General features: G+C 36.5%; 1 protein-coding gene across 4 annotated transcripts in view; it reads left to right on the top strand.

The window, feature by feature from the left end:
- Window positions 1-23,227, top strand: part of LOC108710851 (gamma-aminobutyric acid receptor subunit beta-2) — a 142,357-nt gene that overhangs the window by 91,290 nt on the left and 27,840 nt on the right. For all 4 annotated transcript variants that reach the window (XM_018252027.2, XM_018252028.2, XM_018252026.2 and 1 more), the window contains one exon: window positions 893-975. In XM_018252027.2, the coding sequence (XP_018107516.1) occupies window positions 893-975 (83 nt within the window). The remainder of the gene's footprint in view (window positions 1-892; window positions 976-23,227) is intronic.

A 23,227-nucleotide genomic window follows, 5' to 3' on the forward strand; every position in this document is an offset into this window, starting at 1 on the left:
AAAAAAACTCAAAATAAATTCGAAATTCGACCCTTGATAAATGTATCTCTATGTCTACTAAAAAACATTCATTTAATATACAAAGTAGGATTGGTTTGTTTTTAATAAGGATTAATTATATCTTAGGAAAATGTACTGCACTGTTATTTCTACAGAGAAAGAGGAAACATTTTTTAAAAATGTAAAATATTTGATTAAATGGAGTCTATGGAAGATAAGGAATCCAATAACGTGACCACCTTAGACCTTATGTAACTCATTAAAGTCAATGGGACAGGTTCTGGAAGAGAAGATATCCTTCAGCAAAAAATGTTGTACAATTATAAAATAACATGATCAGTTGCTTTGTAATTATTTTCTTATTTTTTTAATGTATTAAACTGGAAACATGAAATACTTGCCCTCGTGATCACATAAAATATTTACTTAATACTTCTTATAACTTTCAAGCAAGTCATGGCAATTTAAATATAATCTGGTATCTTTCTCAGTTTTGATTTCCCTGAGTGTTTTAGGTCAGTCTTTGAAAAATCAGTTACATCAAAAAGAATCTAAGTTCTTAATTAATGTACCCTTACTATTGTTATATCTGAAAGCAAGCCAGACCTTAATTATCTGAAACTCGTGCATGCACTGTACTGTATAACTGCCTCATCTTTACATTTTAATTTTAACTTGTTTGCTACGTATTAATTAGTCAATTATTGTAACAATAAGGGATGAATCAGTCAAACTATACAAGCAGTATAATAGCATGAACCCCTTTTATTTATATGACTGAACCACATTCACAAATTGTGCTCATATTGTGTTTTATTTTTGTTTCACAAAAGAAAAAATGCTTTTCATAGCTAGTTGATTACTGAACCTGTCTATTCATGTCTGTCCCCAGGATCACAACAACGGCTGCTTGTATGATGGACCTCAGAAGATATCCACTAGATGAACAAAACTGCACTCTAGAAATTGAAAGCTGTAAGTAAGATTGTGGATTTAGTTCATAATATTTCTCAGTAGACTTCATATTATACCAGGTGTTTGTTTCACTTGTTAGTGTCTCTATTCTTCCCTTATCCTTACCCAATATGTCTGCATTAGTTCACAATTTCTTTAGTGTGTTGATTTTCAGTTGTCCTGGTGATTGTTTCCCTTAATTGTTTCTGATCTGACCCTGGCCCCTGCACAGTTGATTTTTAAATGAGCAAGAAGAAAGATTATTTTTATCTCACTGAGAATTTATGTCTATTCTTACCGCACAGTAATAGCATTTATAGGCATTTATCAGCATGAGGGCACATTTATGATCACAAAGAGCATCCCCATTATACCTTGTGTGCTTATGTATATGTACAGTATTTATATGTATGAATCATACACCATTGCTGATTGTGCCTCCTCTGATGCATGCTGATGCCGAACATACACCTTGACCAGGAGGTACATGGATAGCTGCCTTTGGTTGTTGCACTCTATAATGTGTACTTCATATTGTGTGGCAAGAATTGTGCACAGCTGATGGGCATGTTAATAGAAGCCCAAGTTAATCCTCTTTAAGTACAAGCTGTGCCCTTTAAAGACTAGTATCTAGTGCAAAATTTACATCTTGTTTCCAGTAGATAAAAATATGCTGTTATTCTGAAAAGTACTGTAAAAGGCATTGTGGGTAATTAGACTTTAATAATTGCACACATATTTGCACTTTGCATTCCTTTAGTAAATGAGATCATTTGTTAATTCTGCTTAGACCGCTATACTTTAAAAGGGATCACATTCAAAAATTCATCCTGTTCTCAGCCTAAAAGCTATAGACCTGTTTGTCTGACATCAATGTCATGATAGCTTTTGAAAGGGATAATATGACATAATATATGAGTTTGTGCCAACATAGTTTTATGTATAATAGATCTTGCAGAGGTGAGCGGGAACCTAAAATCTACCATGGCAGTGGATGTGATCTACTTAGATTTTGCTAAAGTATTTAAAACAGCACCACACAGTAGAATATTGACCTTGAGTATAATATGTATACTTGCTGAAAAATAGCTTACAATGAGTGGGGGTAAATGGAACTTATTGGTCTTATTGGACCAGTGTTTGTGTGGAGTACAAATAATGGCAAATGAGGTTCAGTGTTGATAAGTGCAAGGTTATTCACAGTATTGTGTTGGGGAAATCTTGAGAAGTATATGCATGTGTGATTCTGTCTGGTATCAATGATGAGTACTCCGGATTCTTTTGGTGCAACTCAACTATGGTGATTGACGTAGGGTGCTGAATGAGCCCTGGAGCTACCACCTGGTCCAGTGGTGCAGCAGTACTCAATCCAACATAAATAAGCTCTTTTATTTTACCTCTTTATAGGTTCCATGGTAAGGCCTCAACTTTTAAATACAGGATTTTGCAAATGAACATTTAATTTATGTGTATAATTTTGTAAGTAAAAATTGCTTTGTACATACTGATTGTCATTTTTTAAATTTGTTCTGTAGATAACATAGAAGAATTCTTTAGTTTTTATTAAGATTGCATGGTTTCTGCAAGTAAGCACCATGTGCAAACAATTTGTTTTCCAGAGGGATTTTAGGTGTCATGATACCTTAAGATAGATTTTGTGTAGTGTAGTAATGTTAACAGTGTTTATATTGCTCTTTGACAAATCGTTTCATTACTTTAACAAGTTGGTTCTTCTGTTCTCTGTTAATAGGGGCATATTTATTACTATGTGTAGAAAACATCGCCAGGCTACGGTGTATAAAATGGAGTCAACTCTTTTACATGTTTGCTTTTTTTTTATTTTTGGCAATTTTGTTTTTTTAACCCGGAAAACCCCAGGTCCCGAAAATTCTGGATAACAGTCCCTGTACCATAATCATGGATTTATCAATTTAACTATGACAGTATTTTAAAGCTGCTTTGGACCAGTTTTACTGGTTTTATACATAAGAGTAAAATTAGAAAGCTGATTTCTTGTGAGCTCATTGCAGAATGTTTGCTTCAAGCACTGAAGATCTGTTAATCATTCTCTTTCTTCTATGTACCAAAGGTCTTACTCTCTTGTGTCACTATTTTCCAGTTCGATCTTGCTATGCAGTTACCACAAAGGACAGTTGCATGACCTTCAATGTCCTTTGAATAACTGGTTTTCTGTTCACCTAGCAACAATGTGACTTTTTTTGTCAAAGCTGATATTGGCTTATAGTCGACTAAAGTTGAGGAACACAATAGGGATTTAGTGAAATGATCAGTGGAAGCATGGTCTTGTAATTTCTCCTTTTTCCCTTTTTAATGATGTTTTGCCATTAGTCATCAGTTTTAGGGTCTAGATTGGCTTGTTATTTCTATTTGCGTCTAAGTAAATACAGTACATATATAAAAAAAATGTGGTAATACAATCTTTGCTATGCACAAATGTCATTTGTTTGGATCCAACTGCACGTTCCTTTCCAGCTTTGAACCTATTCTTGTCTAACCGTGTTCCCCAATAATGTTAGTAACATTTTATAAAAATGATTTTTTTTTATGAACAATAATATTTTTTCTCTTTAAAGTAGTGATACTTGTGTACATAGTGTTGTACATTTACCCAATTTATTAATAGAACTAATAGGGTTCAATTCAATACAATAATAGCATATAAATAAATACAAAAATATAACAATATTCAAGATAAAGTGCTAAAAGACAAGTGATATTTGGTGCAGAACATAAAACAACATCTAGCAGTACCTATCTTTTTTGAAAGTGTAATGTTCATATTCTTGTTAGCTCAATATTTATTTGTTTCTTTGCTAAATCATATTGTTTTTTACCCAAGTAGTGTGTTTATGCCAATAACATCACAAAAGGGGCAGGGCAGGTGCACTCCTATAAAACCAGAAATTGGAAGCCGGCAGTCAAAGGTGGCACAATCGGTCCGAACCCACACAACCCGTGGGTATCAGGCCAGCCTGCACATCACTACTCCAGGGGTACTATTAATTTATTTTAGATCTGATTTCTTTAGACTGGTCTCATACCACCTTGACAATATCACCATTTTTGCTTGTCTTATCAGGTACAAGAAATACAAAGGCAAAAAGTAGACCATTAAAATGCAAATATATTATTTAAATATATTGAATTTTCTATAAGAATTATTTTAAGAAAATGCTAATATATTTCACACACTATTTTTATATTATCTAACGGGTTAGTTAACTTATTGTAATTATTCATATTTGTATTGAAACCATGCCATTTTGGGAAATTCTCTAATAAAAAAGTCACTTTGTTAGCAAGAAAAAGTTATCTTTGTGAGTCATAATTAGTGTGCCCTACCGCATAACACCATTGTATTGTCCATTAAAATAATGTCTTTTCTAGCTAGTTTAGTACATTTGAATGTTTGTAACTGAAGATGTATTTAATTGCTTTTATTTAATCTATTTTAGGACCCAAATTCCTTTTTAAGCCACTAGATAACTATAGAGTAGAAAAAGTATGCTTAACAAAAATATAAATGAAGTCTATGCCAAGCTTTGCGGGAAATGTGATGGGATCAGCAGTGTTGGGCACATGAACTATATTTTCCTCCGAATTAATAATTCATGTCCACGATTCCTGCTTTTTTTACTTTTTACTCATTGCTTTGCATTTTTATAAAATAGCCACTGTAGTCAATCTGAGGTTATCATAGGGAAAATAATAAATTCCATGTCATGCATGGAAGGAACACTGGTACAGTTAAACAAATAATTAAATATGAAATAAAATATTAATAACACACAAGTGCATTGCATGTCCAGAATACATGTTTACAACTGAGCCAACATAGCTGGTATATTTATAAGGCTGCTTTGTTTGTTTTTTTACACAAATTAAGGTCATGCATTGCAAGAGTTGATATAATCCATTACATCATTATTACACCAGCTCATACTATACTCTATATAAATCACTGAAGGCAATGGGACAATTTTGGCTGGAAAGACTCTTTTTATGTTACTCATTTATTTCCTTTTAAAGGACATGTAAAGTAAAAAAAAATGCTTGAGTGGAGGGGTTAGTGACCAACTCGCTAAATGGCTCAAAATGAAAAGAATATATAAGTTGCTGAAACTTTATATGTGCATTAAAAACAAACCAAGTGTGTCTATAGCTTAAGTCTATGGGGCAAATTTATGAAAATATGAGATTAGTGCTCACCATGGAAAAATTCATACTCATTTTTTTTTTCATTCCTATGGGATTTTTTTTTAAATGTGATCATCAATGGGTGAAAGTCTGAGTTCACACTTCTAAAAATCCCAAAGGGTTGAATAGAAAATGGGTGAGTTTTGCTGTGTTGTGTTCTAATCTTACATTTTCATACTGTAAATCTGCCCCTAAGTGAACATGTAAACCCCAACTGATCTAGTCAACTGATACACATTGACCTGGGTGTACAAACCCCAGACCCTGCACACATGGCTGAAAAACAATGGTAATTGAAAAACAGAAGGGTGCACTTACCAGATATCAAAAGGGGTCTGGGTCCATTTCCCCAAACTCGTAGCTTGAGGTGGTTCCAAATGAATGCTGTTAACTCTTCTCTTCAAAACACTGAATGGCCCAGTGTACTGTGCTGCAGTGTATGGCAGTGATATCTTTCCTTGCAGTTACCTGAGCTTGGGGGACATATGTAATACAGTATAGTTTTAAGTACTATTCAGTGTAAATCAATACCATTTTTTTTACGCTTAGACTCCTAATTGTTTAAGACCTACTGACATTTGCTTTTTGTATTCTTTTTTGCATCCTGTTTTGTGCAAGATGAGATTCACGTCCAATGTGAGGGGCGAATCAGCAAAATTAGCAAAACTGCAAACATTTGCATTTCCATGGGCAACAAAAAATGTTTGATGCGCAAACTTGGTGAAAATGTTGCTCATCACTACTTGTAATCTAATTTCTACACCACAAAAGATTTCTATACCACAAGCACAGACACATTAGGGTCAATTTAATCAGGGTTTAAAGGTGAGAAATGAATATTCCATGCAAAATGATTTGCAGATACTTGGATAAACATTTAAAATGTGTCCCATCTTAGTGAAAATTGGAAGATTCATAACCTTGTCTTAAAAAATAACTTTTTAATTTTTTTATATAATTATGTAATCGCTTTAAACCCAACTAAAACAAACATTATAGTGTAAAATGAATAAATGATCTATGAGCAGAATAAGATTATACAGGAAATAAATCATACCAATATCATATACTGTACCGTATAAGGGTACAGACGTTCAAGCATAGTCTGCCATAATAATTTATACATTTGCTTCCAGTTTACATTTTATTCAGGGGGTCTATATTTTATGAAATTTTTTGTGGCAACCCCTATTTGATGGGGCAAATTTATGAAAATATGAGATTAGTGCTCAGCATGGAAAAATTCATACTCATTTTTTTTTTTCATTCCTATGGGATTTTTTTAAATGTGATCATCAATGGGTGTAAGTCTGAGTTCACAATTTGATAAACACACTTCTAAAAAACCCAAAGGGTTGAATAGAAAATGGGTGAGTTTTGCTTGTGTTGTTTTCTAATATTACATTTTCATACTGTAAATCTGCCCCTAAGTGAACATGTAAACCCCGACTGATATAGTCAACTGAAACACATTGACCTGGGTGTACAAACCCCAGACCAGTGATTTATAAAAGGGAGATGATTGTCAATGTCAACCATTGAGGAATGGGAGTGCAATTGGGCCCATCCATTTCATAATTAACCTTTTGGCAAAGAGTAAGATATTCCTTACATACCTGTACTTCCTAGTTTTATTAAGAGGACGCATTTCATCAATCACCCGTAGGCGGCAGAGTTACAGTAAGAAAACCTCAGGTAAAGATAGATAAGAAACGTGTTATTCCTGAAATGTGCTTAAATGATAACAACCCCATATTAAGTGGAGTAAATTGGCATCTATTTAAGCACATATAGGACACAAACCAGCTTTGCCCATTTTTTTAAAGCAAAGTTGGGGTAAGGTAAAGCCAATAAGTAGACTTAAATTTCATCCACCTATACCTAGTCTAAATGGTATGAAGACAATTATGTACAATATGTACAATCTGTTCATATATTTTTCCCGAGGATGTGTCTGGGATTTGAGGAATGGTTGCTTCCCATTTCCTAAGCCAGGTAAAATGGCAGAGGTGATTTATACAAGCCGGAGACCAGTTTGCATTTTTTGGGGGGGTCCCAGAGGACCTCTTCAAGTACTAGGAATTTACATTTTATTTTCAAGAATCCAGTTTGTGCTATAATGGGAGGAAATGTGCTGCTTGGGGCAAACTGTTTTGTTGTAAGAGGGTAATGCAGAGGGATTCAGTGAAGATAAGTGATGGTTGAATGTTAGTCTATTGGGTAATTTTAGGAGGGAAGCTGAGTTTCCTTTCTGTTTTGCACACAAATAAAGAGAGGGTCTCTAATTTGAAATGGTTTTCATGTCGTTACACATGCACTATGCACCTATAGATTCTGCATATGTGAATGATACATTTTGCAAACATTAAATAGCTTTGATTTTTCGTCATTCAAACAATGCCATGAAGTATGTTCAGCACAAGTTCTATTCATTGAATTGATGTTGAACAAGAGGTTATACTGCCCTGTAACTCATACTTAATAGCTAACGTCAGCTAATCTGGAAGTCTCTCACACCATTTAAGCCAATGTATTTCACTTTTTTGTGAAATCCTTTCGTATCCAAAATTTGTCAGGGGCTTTTAAACATATGGTTGTAGGAATTTTTGTTCATATGAGATGTAAGGAAGCATAATGGAATTGACCATCCTGATATAATTCCCGGGGTTTTTAGAGCAGCAGTGTGTATCCTTATTCCCATCCTAACTGCCCTTTAAGCTAGGATTCTACCAAAAGGCAACAAATACATTTTTGCCTAAGCTATTACCATCAGTGGCCTTAAAACGGTGTCCCCACTCACTTCGTCAGTGTGATGAAAACACTCACCCTGGTGGTCTAGTGGGCCGTCGGGGACAACCGCCGCGCTCTGGGCGGGGACGGCCGCCATATTGATCTGGCGCATGGCGCGCATCTCCTGGATTTATGCACAAACTACGCTGGCGTGATGGCGTCATAGCGCAATGACGCGAGATTTAAAGATATTTAAAGGGACCTTGTAGATTTTCTCACTGCCCGTTGTTTGGTTCCATTTGTGAGTTCCTGGGTGCTATTCTTGTTATATTCTGTCCTCTGATTTCTGTTTTGACCCCTGCCTGCCTGACATTCTCCTGAATTCTGTGATCCTGACCTTGGCCTGTTATTTGACTATTCTACATTCTGTTATCGTGCCGGTTTGACTACTCTGATTGATCTTCCGGGTTTTGACCCTTGCCTGTCTGACTCCGCTTGAATTCTGCCCCACCGACATGGCCTGTTTGACTACGTTTTGTCTAACCCTTGAACTTTGACCTTTTGCCCAAAATACTTTGCTTAACGATCGCGCCCCTCTGCTCGCCCAGAACCCTCGCTTGGCTCCTCTCTTTTTAAGGCCTTGGCGGCATCCAATTAGCTGAGGGCTCCTCCCGAGGTGAAAGGTGGCTGTTAAAGGCAGAAGTAACAGCCTTGCATTGGTTCTGGATTCTGAGTGCCGATTCCTGACACTCAGGCTTTGTGTCTGGACTTCTATTTGTTTGATAATGGTGTTTTCTTAACTGACCATGTTGTATAATAAATAATGATATATAAACCAAAGAAGCTAGGTAAATCATAATTTTTTATAGGCCATGCATCAACAAGTTTCTTTACTTCTGTGTCTGTGAGCACTCGGAATTGTTTTTGTAATGGTAAATTTATGACCACTGTAGCAAGCCTTTAAATGCACTTGAAAGCTCTTTTAGATAGTGGTTCACACTGGTAATAAATCTTAAAAATAAATCTTTACCATGTCATTATGCAGTAGATGTTTCCTCACATTTTTTCTTTCTGAAAAATAGTAATACATAAAGGTACACAGCTTGGTTATGTACAGAGAAAGGAGATTTATAATAACTGTGGTGCCCTTAAGCATTTATATTGCAGGCATCCTGTCAATTTCGAAACTCACAAGCATTAGTTAGTCTTGTTTTTCAAGGAAAACTATACTCCCAACCAATGTAGGTCTCTCTAAAATATACCAAATAAAACATATATAAAACCCTGCTTCATCTAAATAAAGCATTTTCATAAAAACATAATTCTATGTAGTATGTTAATTCTCAATAGAAAATCACCATTTTAAGTACTAAGGGTCTCCCACTGGGACCATACAATTCACCCTGCACAGAAACAAACCAAAGGCACTAGTGATGAGCACATCTGTCAAATATTTTGCCAAATATTTGAAAAACGCATAAAAATCAATTGGTGTTTTTTTTTTACGTGCAACTTTTTTTTTCATGCAACTTTTTCAGCACACAAAACATTGGAGACTATGAACGTTTTTTCGCAGCGAACCCTGGCAAAAAGTTTCATTCCTCAATAAAAGGCACACAGACATGTTAGGTCACATGAGCCAATTATTGGACAAACTTCTGTGTTTTCCTCCCATACTTCTTCCTGTTACAGTTAGAGCTGCAGTATTTCTGGTCAGGTGATCTCAGAGAGCACACACAGACCATTACAAAATGGTGGCTCAAGGTAAAAGGGCAATATTTAATAATGTATATATTCTCCAGTTTGGTAAGATTCTTTTACAGGCCACTTCATATGATATAAACGATCTGCTGATTAAGTATTCAATCTGGGGGTATTGTTTTCCTTTAGGTTCTATATCATTTTAAGCAGTAAAATAAATATTCTTAAATTTTACAAACCCATTTGCTTACAATACCGTCTCCCAAAGCTAAAAATGCAAATAAGACAAACACTGTCATAATATAGCCTTGTGTTTGCAGAGAATTGTATTTGCATGCCTATTCTAGCAGGACATTTATATTCGGGGCATAAATCACCTTTATAGCTATACTCACTGCCTCCTGACTCTGTAAGGAACCTATGATAAAGCCAAGCTTTCAAGATGCAGCTGTTCCAGTCACTTTAACTGTCTGCGCTATTTAAATGGATAGTTGTTATACATAAGGCCATATTTATCAAAGGTCGCAGTTTATCCTGCTCGATCTTGACTACTGCTGATTTATGAAAGGTCATATTTTTTCCTGCCCAGTTTTTTTTTATATAACAAGTGGGGTAGATTTATCGAAATTTGAGATTAGAGCTCACCACAGGAACACTCGCCCATTTTCAATTCATTCCTATCTGGTTTTTAGAAGCATATTTATCATTGGGTGAAAGAGTTCACCATTTGATACACTTCTGAAAATCTTATGGGAATGAATAGAAAGTAGGTGAGTTTCTGTGAGTTCTAAATTCACACTTTGAGAAATCTGCCCCAATGAGGCCCATTTATCAACATTCTCATTTTAGTGGTTTTATAGGTTTTTGGGAACAAACTCATTTTCTTCAAAATCTGAAATGCAATGCAACTTATTAAAAGATCTGAAAATCAAAAGCACAAACAAAAAAAAAAAGTCTGATTTATGCACTAAAAAAATACAAGAATCTCTAAGACCTCTAAAAATCCCCTCTAAAAAAGTTTTACAGATAATTATTAATGAAAACCTCTGTCTGAAATGGCCAAATAGAATCAGCACAACTCCCATTGTCTTCTATGGGACGTCAACTGCTTTTATTAAGCTTTGTTTTAGCTTAGTATTTAGTTTTGTATTAGAATTTTTTGTATATTTTACACATTTTTTAGGAAAAACAAAAAAAAAAATTTTTTGAGAAAAAATATGATTTGTGATAATAAAAAAAAAAGAAATTCAAATGTTAGAAAATAGGCCCAATGTGTTTGCAAGTGACACTGAAGACAGATAGTACAGGTACGGGACCTGTTATCCAAAATGCTCGGGACCTGGGGCTTTCCGGATAACGGATCTTTCTGTAATTTGGATCTTCATACTTTAAATCTACTAGAAAATCATGAATGCATTAAATAGGTCCAATGGGCTGGTTCTGTTATTAATTGTGTCTTAGTTTGGATCAAGTACAAGGTATTGTTTTATTATTACAGAGAAAAAGCAAATCAGTTTAAAAACTTTAGATTATTTAGATTAAGAGTCTATGGTTGATAATTTTCTTGATAACAGGTTTCTGGATAATGAATCCCATGCCTGTAGTTTCCAGATTATACGTTTTCTAACCAACATTTTCACAGATCTATGATGGCCAATTGTGGAAATAAATCAGACCCTGGTAAAAATAAGAAAAAATCTTGACAAGAAAAAACTTGCCATTAAAAGTAAGGGACAAATTTATCAAGGTGTGAAATGAGAGCTCATCACAGAAAAAAATCCCCCACTTTATACTCATTCCTATAAGATTTTTTAGAAGTGTCAAACCCCTCTGACTTACTTCTTGTCAGCATTCTACAACAGCCTACATGACCAAAGAACCACAGAATGTTCAAATACCCCTTCTTCATCCCAGTAACCACAGCACCCCAGGCAGCATATTTCGTATTGCATCTAGCTTAGTAGGCCATTTTCTGAGCTATTTCCAGGTGATTGTTGGAAGTGGTCACTTATTATTAGAAATGTCCAAGCAAGCAAAAAACAATAGAGATCCTCTACTGTACTAGATATAAGCCCATCCTAAAACAAATGTGGCATGAGCTTCCAATGGTTAAAAACTTTAAATAACATATATTTAACAGTTACAACCTGCAAACATAATACCACATTAATATATGAAAAAAAACAGCAGCCTTTTATTTTTATGACTTTTTTGGAGTACAGGACATGATGTCACTGACATAATAATGATGAGGATGTAGCTTCATATTATCAATCGAGGTAGTACCTGTGAAATAGACTTTGGCAAAAAGGGTAACAAATTGAAAAGTTTAATACATTTGCGCATTTACAGTCGTTTGAAAATTATATAAAAAATATATATATATGAAAAGGCTACTAAAGTGTACTTTATCCATTCAGCATCACGGCTTGCTCACTACCATCGCTCAATACCCACCCGCTTACAAAGGATTATATGACTATTTATCAAGATCCACCTTCTCTTTTCCATTTCATGCTATACATATTCTGTACTACTGCTTCTTGGAAAATCACAGGTCTGGCTAAGTGTTACTGGGCAGTAGGGATGTAGCGAACTGCCGATTTGGTGTTCGCGAACGCCGTTCGCTAACACCGGCAAAAAATGCGAACGTTCGCGAACAGTTCGCGAACTTCGAACACCCGCTAAAATCGTTCGATTCGAACGTTCGAAGGATTTTTCATTCGAATCGAACGTTCGAAGGATTTTAATCGTTCGATCGAAGGATTTTCATTCGAATCGAACGTTCGAAGGATTTTAATCGTTCGAACGAATGGAAATTGTTCGAACGAATGGAAATCGTTCGAACGAATGGAAATCGTTCGAAAGAATGGAAATCGTTCGAACGAATGGAAATCGTTCGAACGAATGGAAATCGTTCGAAAGAATGGAAATCGTTCGATTTTAGCGGTCAAATGGTCGAATGGTCGAACGATTTGTATTCGAATCGAACGCGAACTCAAAATGCGAACGTTCCCAAATGTTCGCGAACATTAGGCGGACACGAACGGTCGAAGTTCGCGCGAACAAGTTCGCCGGCGAACAGTTCGCTACATCCCTACTGGGCAGAATTTCCTTTTTTTTTTATAATTATATGAATTTATTAAAACTTGATAATCATAGTACAAGTTGTGGTCAAAGTGTGAATTTAAGCAATTTGATTAAATTATTGGTAGATAAGACTTTTCTGTGTCGGTTTGATGCTGGCCACAGGGTACTGACATTTTCAGGTTTAAAATAAAAAATGTAACTAATTGCTGTTTTTTTACAGCTTTCTCCATATTGGTATATTCTTCAGATACAATGCAACGTTTAAGATAACAAGTTGTTTGATAGGTCTTTTTATTTTAACAAAAATGAAGGTAGGGATGAGCGATTTTTTTTCACCTGATATGGATGCACTACAAATTTGCTGTGTGTTTTGTTTAGCTAGAAAACAAACCACCGTTTTTGTGAGGGATAAAAAACACAGGAAAAAATATCAAAGTAGGATATTTTGTTCAGAGCACATAGTATTCTACAGTAGCATACTCTATTAGACTGTTCTGACACAGCACAAAATTGATGCCATTTTATATAACAGGAAATCGTTTACATCACCACAAATTGGTTAAATAATTACACCTCCTGATAAAATTAAGTTCTTGTTGGTACTGGCACTATGGGACTGATTTATCAAGCTGTGCTGTCGTGGGTTTGGGCAATCGATTGAAGAAACTGCAATTGAGTTCCTGAACTTGCGCCTACAGCAATTGATTGCTTTGGCTTACTTCTGAATGTTTTTTTTTTTTTTTTAACAAATGATTGCTTTTGCCAAAAACAAAACAGTTGCCAGGCTTTTGGTGGCAAGTTTTTATTTTTGTTAATTTTTTTTTAATAAAACCCTATTCAGCAGCAAACCAAAGGAATCAGTGACAGAAAATGTGATTAAGTTCAGGAACACAATTATCAATTCATGATGAATTTTTTCTGCATGTACAGTGTTCTTCCCTCGTTGTCCTTGCTTGTTATGGGCAAATTAATTCGCTAATTCGCGGCGAATTTGCGCATTTTGCTGCCAGCAATAAAATTCACGAATTTCGTCAGAAGAATTTTGACGCCATCGATGGTTCCGATGCTGGCGTCAAAAAATCCTGGCACTGGGGATGATTAATGGACTCCCATTGATTTTAATGGGTGTCCAATGTCACCGGCGTTGAAGTTGTCACCGGCATCAAAATTCGTGTTTTGTGTATTTTCCACTTATTTCATGAGTTTCGCGGGAAATTCAAAAAATGTGTGGCGAAGCAAAAAGGGACATATCACTAGCCCTTGTTATATGACAATGTCGAGTAGACGTTTTGTTATATGTTTAGCAATGGTAGGGAATTGCCTTTTATATGCAGTACAATTGTACCTTGGTTGTAATTTGCCTGTAAAAAAGATCATGATGTTCTCAGTCTTGACAACTTGAATTATAATGTTGAAAAGTGTAGAGTTTTCTGCAGAAAGTAATTTTCAGTTTTTTTGAATCATCCTTTAAATTGTCTCAGCAATGCTCTCGTTTGAAAATGAGTTCTGAATATCATAAATATGCATTATTCTTTGAAAACCATTAGGGCACGCATCAGCTACTTTATAAATCATTACCATATTATCCTTAATATGTTGTTTGATTTGGATGAATAAAATGTTTTATATTGAAACTACTTTTCACATATAGATACATTGCATACATATTATTGATTGTGCAAAGACTTCTTGCTTTCAGAATGTCTGCTTTAATACCTGTAGCCCACTTATATTTCTCCCAGGCTTTTCATGCATTCATGTTTTCTTGCTAAATTGGTCTGTTTTTTTAATAATTTTTAGAATTTGTTCTCAGCAAGCCCCAGAGTATTTCTGTTCCTGCTTCTTCTTTAGTCTTGCGGGTGAGCATAAGCAACAGAGTGAAAAGCAGAACTTTAACAAAAAGATTTACACTTTCACTTTACTGCACATGCTTCGGCATCGGGGGAAGTGAAGAAAAAAGAAGCCTAACAGTTTGGCACCCCCAGTGATTTCACCTTATCATCTTTTTTCAATTTTGCCTAAGACAGCTCCCATTGACTTTTTACATTTGTACTTTTTGCATTTAATAAAACTTAATTAAAATTAGAATTTTGGTAAGAGTTCTTAGGTCTTAGTGAAAAAAAACTTGAATCGTGGTACAAACTTGAATTACCCCATAAGTGTGCAAATGGTATTAGGTAATAAAAAAAAAACACAGGTAATGTTGCCCAGGTGTGTTAACCCATAGCAACCAATAATCAGGTAGCATTTACTGTTCATCTATTTAAAACCACATATTTGGATATATATATATATATATATATATATATATATTTTTTTTTTTTTTTTTTTTTTTTTTTAATGATAGGTTTCCATTCAGCGTTGCATTCATTTTAGTTGATGCCCTTCATGCAGGGCTGTCATAGGAAATGTTGGGTTTCTACAGTGAAATAGGTGATGGCATTGTACAGCACCTTGCCTGGCTGGGAGCAGGGGGAAAAATGCCTTTGTCCCTTCTAGTCTATTTGTCAGGCCCTACAGCAGTCCTGGCTATCCCCATTATGCATGAAATCACAAATTTACAATGATCATATGGGAATTCTTCAAATTTCACATAAGCCTTACACACAAAAATGATAATTTGTGGTCACTATTTAAAAACTGTGCACTTGCAGGGGTTGGTCCAAGCCAATGTATGTCTATAAACAAATTCGGCATGTTCCTCAATTTGATCTGCTGTTACTGTATAACTTGCCTTCTTGCATGAGTCGCCATTCTAGCGTGAATATTAGATGATACATCACAGCTGTAAGCAGGGCCGGAACTAGATGTAGGCAGAGTAGGCACATGCCTAGGGCGCAAAGCTGGGGGAGAGCCAGGCACGTACCTGCTCTAACACCTACCCCATTGTCCAGTCCCGTCTCTCCACGACTGCCACGAATATTTTTTTGTAATAATGCACTTCTGCGCATGTGCGCATGTACTTTCGCGCATGCGCGCTCGAGCTCACCTTCGCACATGCGCACCAGAGCACGGTTTTGCGCATGTGCACCCAAGCATGCATTCAGCCGGCGCCGTGCCCGGCCAGGTTACCTAGGGCACCTGGCTGGCTTGGCCCGGCTCTGGCTTTAAGATTGCAACTGGTTCACTTACAGTAATTCATAATAATTGTATTTGTGGGAGCTGTTATCCAGAATGCTTGGGACCTAGGGTTCTCCAGATAAGGGATATTTCTTTAATCTTTGCTTTAAGTTTGCTTAAAAATCTTTTAAACACTGATTATATCTTAGTTGGGATCAAGTGCAAGGTATTGTTTTATTATTTCAGAGAAAAAAGAAATACCTTTTAAAAATGTGAATTATTTGGTTAAAATCGAGTCTATCGGAGATGGACTAAACGTAATTCTGAGTTTCTACATAGTGGGTTTACTGATAATGGATTTTTAATTATCGCTATGCAAAAAAACACAATTGTGAGTGCACATTTCTGCAAAGTTAGGTGTAATGCTGTTAACAGACTCGTGGTGTTTAAACAGCATTCCAATTTTATTCTTTTGGTGAAAGTATGTTGTGGCTATTTATACAACCTGCAGAGAGAACTTCACACTAATGAGTGTAATTAATTTAAACACGTGAATCATCTGCTGGATAATGTTCATTAAAGAACTAATACACTCTACAACCACTAGAGACGCAGGGAAAGTAAGGAACTTTTAAAGAGACCCTGAGACCTCCAAACTATCCAGTTCAGACAAATTAGTAATTGAAAAGGTGTTTACAAATAGTTTAAAACGTAACTTTTACTTTGGATAGGGTTAAAAACATACGCACAACCACACAAATCATTCCTAGTCTGACTCCATTAAACATATATGGAAGTCTGGGACCATGTCTGGGCGTTTCGCCGTATATAATTATGCCCCTGAGGAAGCCGTTATATACGGCGAAACGCGTCGGGCTGGTGGCATAGGTGGACGGTGGGTGATTAGCCCCCACTTGTTCCCTACGTAGTCAGGCAGGAATTTGACACTGGGGAATGAATGGAAGGGGGGTTCTGGGATAAGCTAATGAAGCTGGACTAATGCTTTATGACTGTGGGTGTCAGGCTGCAACTCAAACGCTGGCAACACTTTTTTACCCACCGTGCCATTTCATGCCTGTTTTTATGGGTGTTTTTAGGGACATGGTCCCAGACTTCCATATATGTTTAATGGAGTCAGACTAGGAATGATTTGTGTGGTTGTGCGTATGTTTTTAACCCTATCCAAAGTAAAAGTTACGTTTTAAACTATTTGTAAACACCTTTTCAATTACTAATTTGTCTGAACTGGATAGCTTGGAGGTCTCAGGGTCTCTTTAAAAGTTCCTTACTTTCCCTGCGTCTCTAGTGGTTGTAGACTGCAGAGAGAACCCCTAAATTATAATGGCAGTAATTCCAGTGTCAATCGGAAAAACTTGAGCTCAAGTCATCAGTAGATGAGCAACTTTTTGCACCTGATATAGATTCCTGGCAAAATTCCAATTTTCACTACTGTTGAAAGTTTTTTGTGCTTGAATCTGTGCTAACATATTAACAGAAAAATTGCCCATTAAGAAAGAAAAACCTGAGAAAAAAGTGTCCCATTGATGCCAGTGCATTTGGCTATTTCACAATTTTTTTCATGGGTTTTGTGGATTTTTCAGGGAAATGGGGCAGTTTCACACATCATTAGTCTTTAGAACAGACTAGGTGGGCACATTGGCACTTAAAGGAGAAGGAAATTCCCTGTGTTGCCCCACCTCCTTCCTCCCCCCTGGCCTACCTGTCCCGCCGCGCAAATGCCCCTAGGGGGTAGGTAGGCCAGGGTGGAGGAGGGAGGTGGGGCAACACAGGGGAGGGGGGAGGAGGGGAAACACAGGGGAGGGTTTTTTTGCGCCCAGGGGGTTTCCCTCTCCTTTAAGTGCCAATGTGCCCACCTAGTCTGTTCTAATGGGCTTTTCAGTTAAATGTAAAAATTTCCAATATTTAATTTAGACTTCTTATTACTGGCACTGTAGTGACATAGAAGCAAGGACATATAATAACATCCCAGTAGACCTTCAGAAAACATTATTGGCTAAATTAGGTTTGACTGCTGTACAAAAAAAAGATGTTTAACATATACATCATATTTCATTATAAACGGTGTCTGTATTGTGTTGATCTTACTGCTATTCTTTATGTAAATAATTACATTACAGACAGATTTAGGACAACCTTGCTGTAAAGGCTCACATGGGGTGTCTTATGACGCAGGATAATGCACTTGCTTTCCATCATATGTCCTTTTTCAGGAAGTGAAGAATTTTAAAAATTCACATCAATTTTATTTGGTTCATTCTTTCAGAACATTGTTTACTGCATTATGCCCTTAGTCAGATGGATATGCCCATGAAATATAAAACAGGAAGGTCACAGACTGACATCTGTCTCTTAGTAAATTATAGCTTCTACCATTCTTATGTATATTACAAGCGCTAAAAAGGTGTATTTTATATCCCCACTTTTTTTTTACAACCTACAAGTATTGCTTTTTTTTTCAAAACGCATCGGTTAATAATGCTTTTCCAGCAGAATTCTGCACTGAAATCCATTTTTCAAAAGAGCAAGCCATTTTTTTTTATACTTGATTTTGAAATCTGATATGGGCTAGATATTTTATCAGTTTCCCGGTGCCCCCAATCATGTGACTGTGCTTTTTGCTCTGATAAACTTCAGTCGCTCTTTACTGCTGCACTGCAAGTATGATTGATATCACCCCAACATTCTATTAATAGAACAAGAAGAATGTAACAAACCCGGTGGGTGAGAATATAACTCAATAGTAAAAATGCAAGTCCCACTGTGAATACTTCAATTACATTGAGCTGGAAAAACAATAACTTAACTGAATGCAGTTCCATCATGAACTGTTGACTCTTTTTTTTCTGAAAGCACATGAACAGGCAAAATTACCTGAGATGGCTGCCTGCACTTCAATATTACATCTAAAAAAAATATCTGTTCGTTCAGAAATAACATTTTATATGGTAGAGGAAATTGTTTGCAGTGTAATTAATGTAATTAAAATACAAACTAAAAAATCATGACAGAATCCCTTTAACAGTGACCATATAAGAATTCATTGGTAGTGAGGACATTTCCTATATTTTACAAGGACAAAACTGAGCAAAAGGTCTCTGTTTATAAATAATTTATGGGAACTATTACTGTATTACATGCCAAGCTGACCACAAACCACTTCATATGTTTAATATCATTACTATGTACTGTACCTATCGTGCAGAAAGGGAAGAAATAGGCAGAGGTTCCTAAAAGCCCCATAATTGGAATGGGTTTGGCACTCAACCCCTTGCCCAATCCTGGGTTATCCTGCAAGGGTTTTTTTTTTTAAAAAACGAATAAAAAAATTTCTATGCAACCTTTCTCTCCATCTTGAGCAAATTGAATGGAGACATACAAATAGTATCTACCGTAACTATATCTGACTGTAAATCTTCATCTGCATGATCCCAGGGGAGGGTCTCCATATAACTGGCTGCCATTCAAATAGACCTACAGACAATTACAGGAGATCTTTACAAGTTCCCTGTCAGTTTGCCATCCTTTATATACCCAGGTGCAACATCAGCTCTGCTCTACTTGCCCAGAGGGCTTCGAATAAAACCTCCTCCCTCTACAGGCATTTTTTTTATTTAGTGTGGATAAAGGGTCTTGGGTGATGATAGTGGTTGGAAACTTTAAAATGAAAAAGAAAAAATTTATTTTATGTACCTAGAGTTAAAATGTGGACTATAGTTTCAGGTTTTAAGGTCCAGAGCCCTTCATTTGAACTATAATGCCTTCTTTATACCAGCAGTGCCAAGGAATATCAATAGGTGATATGGTAAATGTGGGCTGTAGCTGGATGACATCTATGTAGGTATTACTTAAACTAGCCATGGTCAAAAACCTTTTCCAATGCAGAGTTCTGATGAGGATTACAATTGGCAGCAAATTTGATTTTCAGGACTAATGCTCAAGTCTGCACATTTCCTGTTGCCAAATTATCAGGGGGCCTATCGGCTCCCAGCGGGGAGAAGTCAGGACCAAGGAGGAAGCTTAGGGGTAAAGTCCAAATACGCAGTAACAGAAGGGATCAGGAGTAATCGTCGTCAAATTCCAGGCAAAGTTCAGTAGGCAGGCAGAAATACAGCAAAATCCAAGTTCAGGCAGGGTCAGGATGTTCATGAATCAAACAGCTCGAAAAATAGATACCCAGGAACCAAACAGGAAATCCTATACTTGGGCATTGAACCGGTGTCCTGGGCGTCCTTTTATTTGAATTTGGCTACCCACGTGATAGCTATGGGCGCCGCCATTTTGGATTCGCAGCCTGAGAGGAAGGACTCACCACCGGCGCTCGTGACACAAATAGGTGATCATCAAATAATAAATCTATAAAGATGAAATGGTCTATTATGCAGAATATGTGTAGTATATCAGCAAATAACAGTATAGAGAAAATCTAGTTCATCCTATTATTGATTTAGGGGGTTATTTATTAAAGGTCGAGTTGTGTTTTCCCCGCAAAATTCGAGTTTTTTAAGGGTAGTTTCAGTAAAGACTTCGATTTTTCTGGACCATTTGAAGATGTTTTAGCCTTCATGATTTTATAGGGTTTTTTTTTTTTGCAATCAATGTATTCAAGCTTTTTTTTGCTGACAACTCGATTAATTAGAGTATTCGATTGTTTCCCCCCTATTGCATTGATCCCAGTTTTTTACATTAGGGCTTTTACATAAATAAGGAAACATTTGAGTCACAAACCCGTCCTTTGATAAATAACCCTTTAGTGCCTCCGATTTCATTAACTGAAAATTGTTTTAAATAAATCTGAATATACAGCATTATTGCCATATCTGTAATACAAATTATGCAGATTAAGTCAACATTGGCCAGTGGATGCTGCGGATACCTTTCCCATTGTTTTTGCTATTTACTCTATGTTGGAGCAGCATTTGTAGGCTGTTTTGTTTCTGTGCAGGAAATGTGAGGGGAAGGAGTGCCCACCCTCTTGCTTTGTCCAAATAAGAAGGAAGATCTGCAGTAAGAAGTGTTGAAAGTAGAAGCAGGCAGAGAGGAGTGATTATGTTTAGTGGTGAGCGAATTTGTCCTATTTCACTCGCCAAAAGATTTGTGAAACCACAGAAAAATTTGTGAAACACATCGAAGTCAAAGGGAGTTTTTTATCACTCCGAATTTGAAGTTAATGGGAGTCTTTTCTAACTCCAAATGCATTAGTCAGTGGGCAGTCTTTTTTTTCTCGATTTTTTCTCATTCCAAATACATTGTAGAGAATGGGGATTCTTTTACCTGATTTTTCCTGGAGAAAATTTTTGCAGCAAATTATGGCTGGAATTTCACAAGTCCATGCATGGTGAAAAATTGTGCTCATCATTAATTATATATAATGCCTTGAAGCATGTAGTAAGTTTGAACCACAGTGGCAGCAAAGCATGATCTTTCGAGAGTGTGGAAGAAAAAGCAGGGCCTGCTCTTATTAAGGCAAGGAAATTCAAAGGGAGATCAACACACAATAAAGCAAATGATATGTATTCATGTGTGACTCCTTTTCTAAGAATTCTGAAGCCAGTGAATGATGTGCTAAAATTGTTATGTTACTTAACCATATTGTTTTATATAAGTGTAGGGATGTGAAAATCTTAGACACCCTTACACATTACAGACAGGCACATCCCTAGTAAACAGTGGGTCCTTATGGGGACCTTGTGCTTATGTAACCCCTGTAGTTCCCACAGTGTACACCAGATGGCACTGTGCCAGAGTATAAAAGGTTTAGGAACCATGTGTTCTAGGTCCATTGCTTTAGCCCTTGGACCTAGGAATTAGACAGCTATACTCGTTTATAGATCGCTCTAGGAGTGATAGAGAGGTTAATTAGTTGAGCAGCTCAAGGCTCCGCTGAGGAGATTAGAGGGATTAAGATCCCAGGGTATTACTGACCCAGAGATAGGGATGTCAGGAGTTCCCCTAGGCTGCCACTGGAAGATATCCTGAAAACTGGGCAATACCCATCACATGCTGTCAACTTACTCTCTGCTGTATATTCCCTAGCCTGTGGGGATTCAGCCTATACGTGCTGTGAGTATATGCTTCCTTTATGCTGCTGTGTATGTTCTATACTCCATTGTGGATCAATGTGCTAAATGATCTCTGTGCTATTGTTCAATAAATATTGTTCTTGGTTCAACCGTTAAAGAACTACTGGCGCCCATCATTGTGCTATCGCACTCAGTTAGAGTTACACTACACCCTGCCTCCACCGCGTTGCGAGGGCTTACCCCTGAGAAAGAGAGCTCATCTGTGGTCTCAGCCCACAAAGGAAAGTAGCTAAAACTGCCCTGGCACAAGTCAGTTTACTATAGCGCTACATAAGTTTATAAAAACCCATTGAGAACTTGCAAACCAGTTCAGTAACCATTATAAAGAATACCAGCTGCTTCTAAAACTAGACTTTTCTTCATCACCTCTATATGGAATTAATTGAATGGGTATGAATTCATATTTTGCAAGAAATTGCTGCGCATCATGTTTCCCTATGTTTTGAGTGAAATACGTTTATTCAACAGCATTATTTTTTCCCTTGAAATATAACACTTTGTGCAGTACCTTTTCCAGTTTTGCTCTACTTCGCTTCAGTACTTTAGAATTGAGGTTAGGCTGTTTATTTGTCCCACAGTGTTGTCTCATCTCTACAGTACAGAGAGCTTTTTATTTCCATCTCTCGCTTTGACAAATTAACTTTAAATGAGACTGACTGTACAGAAAGCAAAACCCAGAGCAGCATGTCAGCTGAGCACATATGGCTTTTTGAGGCACAAAAGATAGAAGCATATTGTGAAAAGAAAATGGGAAACTGTCTGATGTAGAAGTGTTCTTTTAGATGCACTCATCAATTGTCTTTTGCATAGGGAAGCTGAAGTATACTCTTACTTCCTCTGTTCTGTTGTAACAAAGATATGTGTATGCTTAAAGATTTATATTAGATTACAACATGGCAAATTAAACCGTCAACTTATTAGTATATTAAATGCAACTGCCATGCAGTCTCTTTTTTTTATTTATTTTTATGTTGGCTTTTCATTGGATGCTTGGAGGAAGAAACGTAAATGTAGACAAGCTCTTCATTTCATTTACAATCTATTGTATGCAAGTATCATGATGTCTCGTTAACATACATCTCTTGGACCGAGTGTTTGAAAAGCCTAATTAATTTTAGTTATGGTGCGTGAAGTGAAAGGTGCTCTAGGTCTCCGTTCATTTGACAGCTGCTGCAGCTCTCTGTGAGACACGTTCAACCGAAGGCTTTGCCCCTGTTAAATCTGAAAGCTAACTTAATTTTCCAATGAGTGGATTTGGCAGATTTTAAAGCGTTGTGAACATAACCGATATTAAAACACTAACAAAACTTGGAAGACTTTTAAACAACATCTCCTCGGTCAGTGCACAAAGTCAATTGCCATTGGCCATTTTA

Source organism: Xenopus laevis, chromosome 3L (assembly GCF_017654675.1).
Source record: "Xenopus laevis strain J_2021 chromosome 3L, Xenopus_laevis_v10.1, whole genome shotgun sequence".
Lineage (NCBI taxonomy): Eukaryota > Metazoa > Chordata > Amphibia > Anura > Pipidae > Xenopus > Xenopus laevis.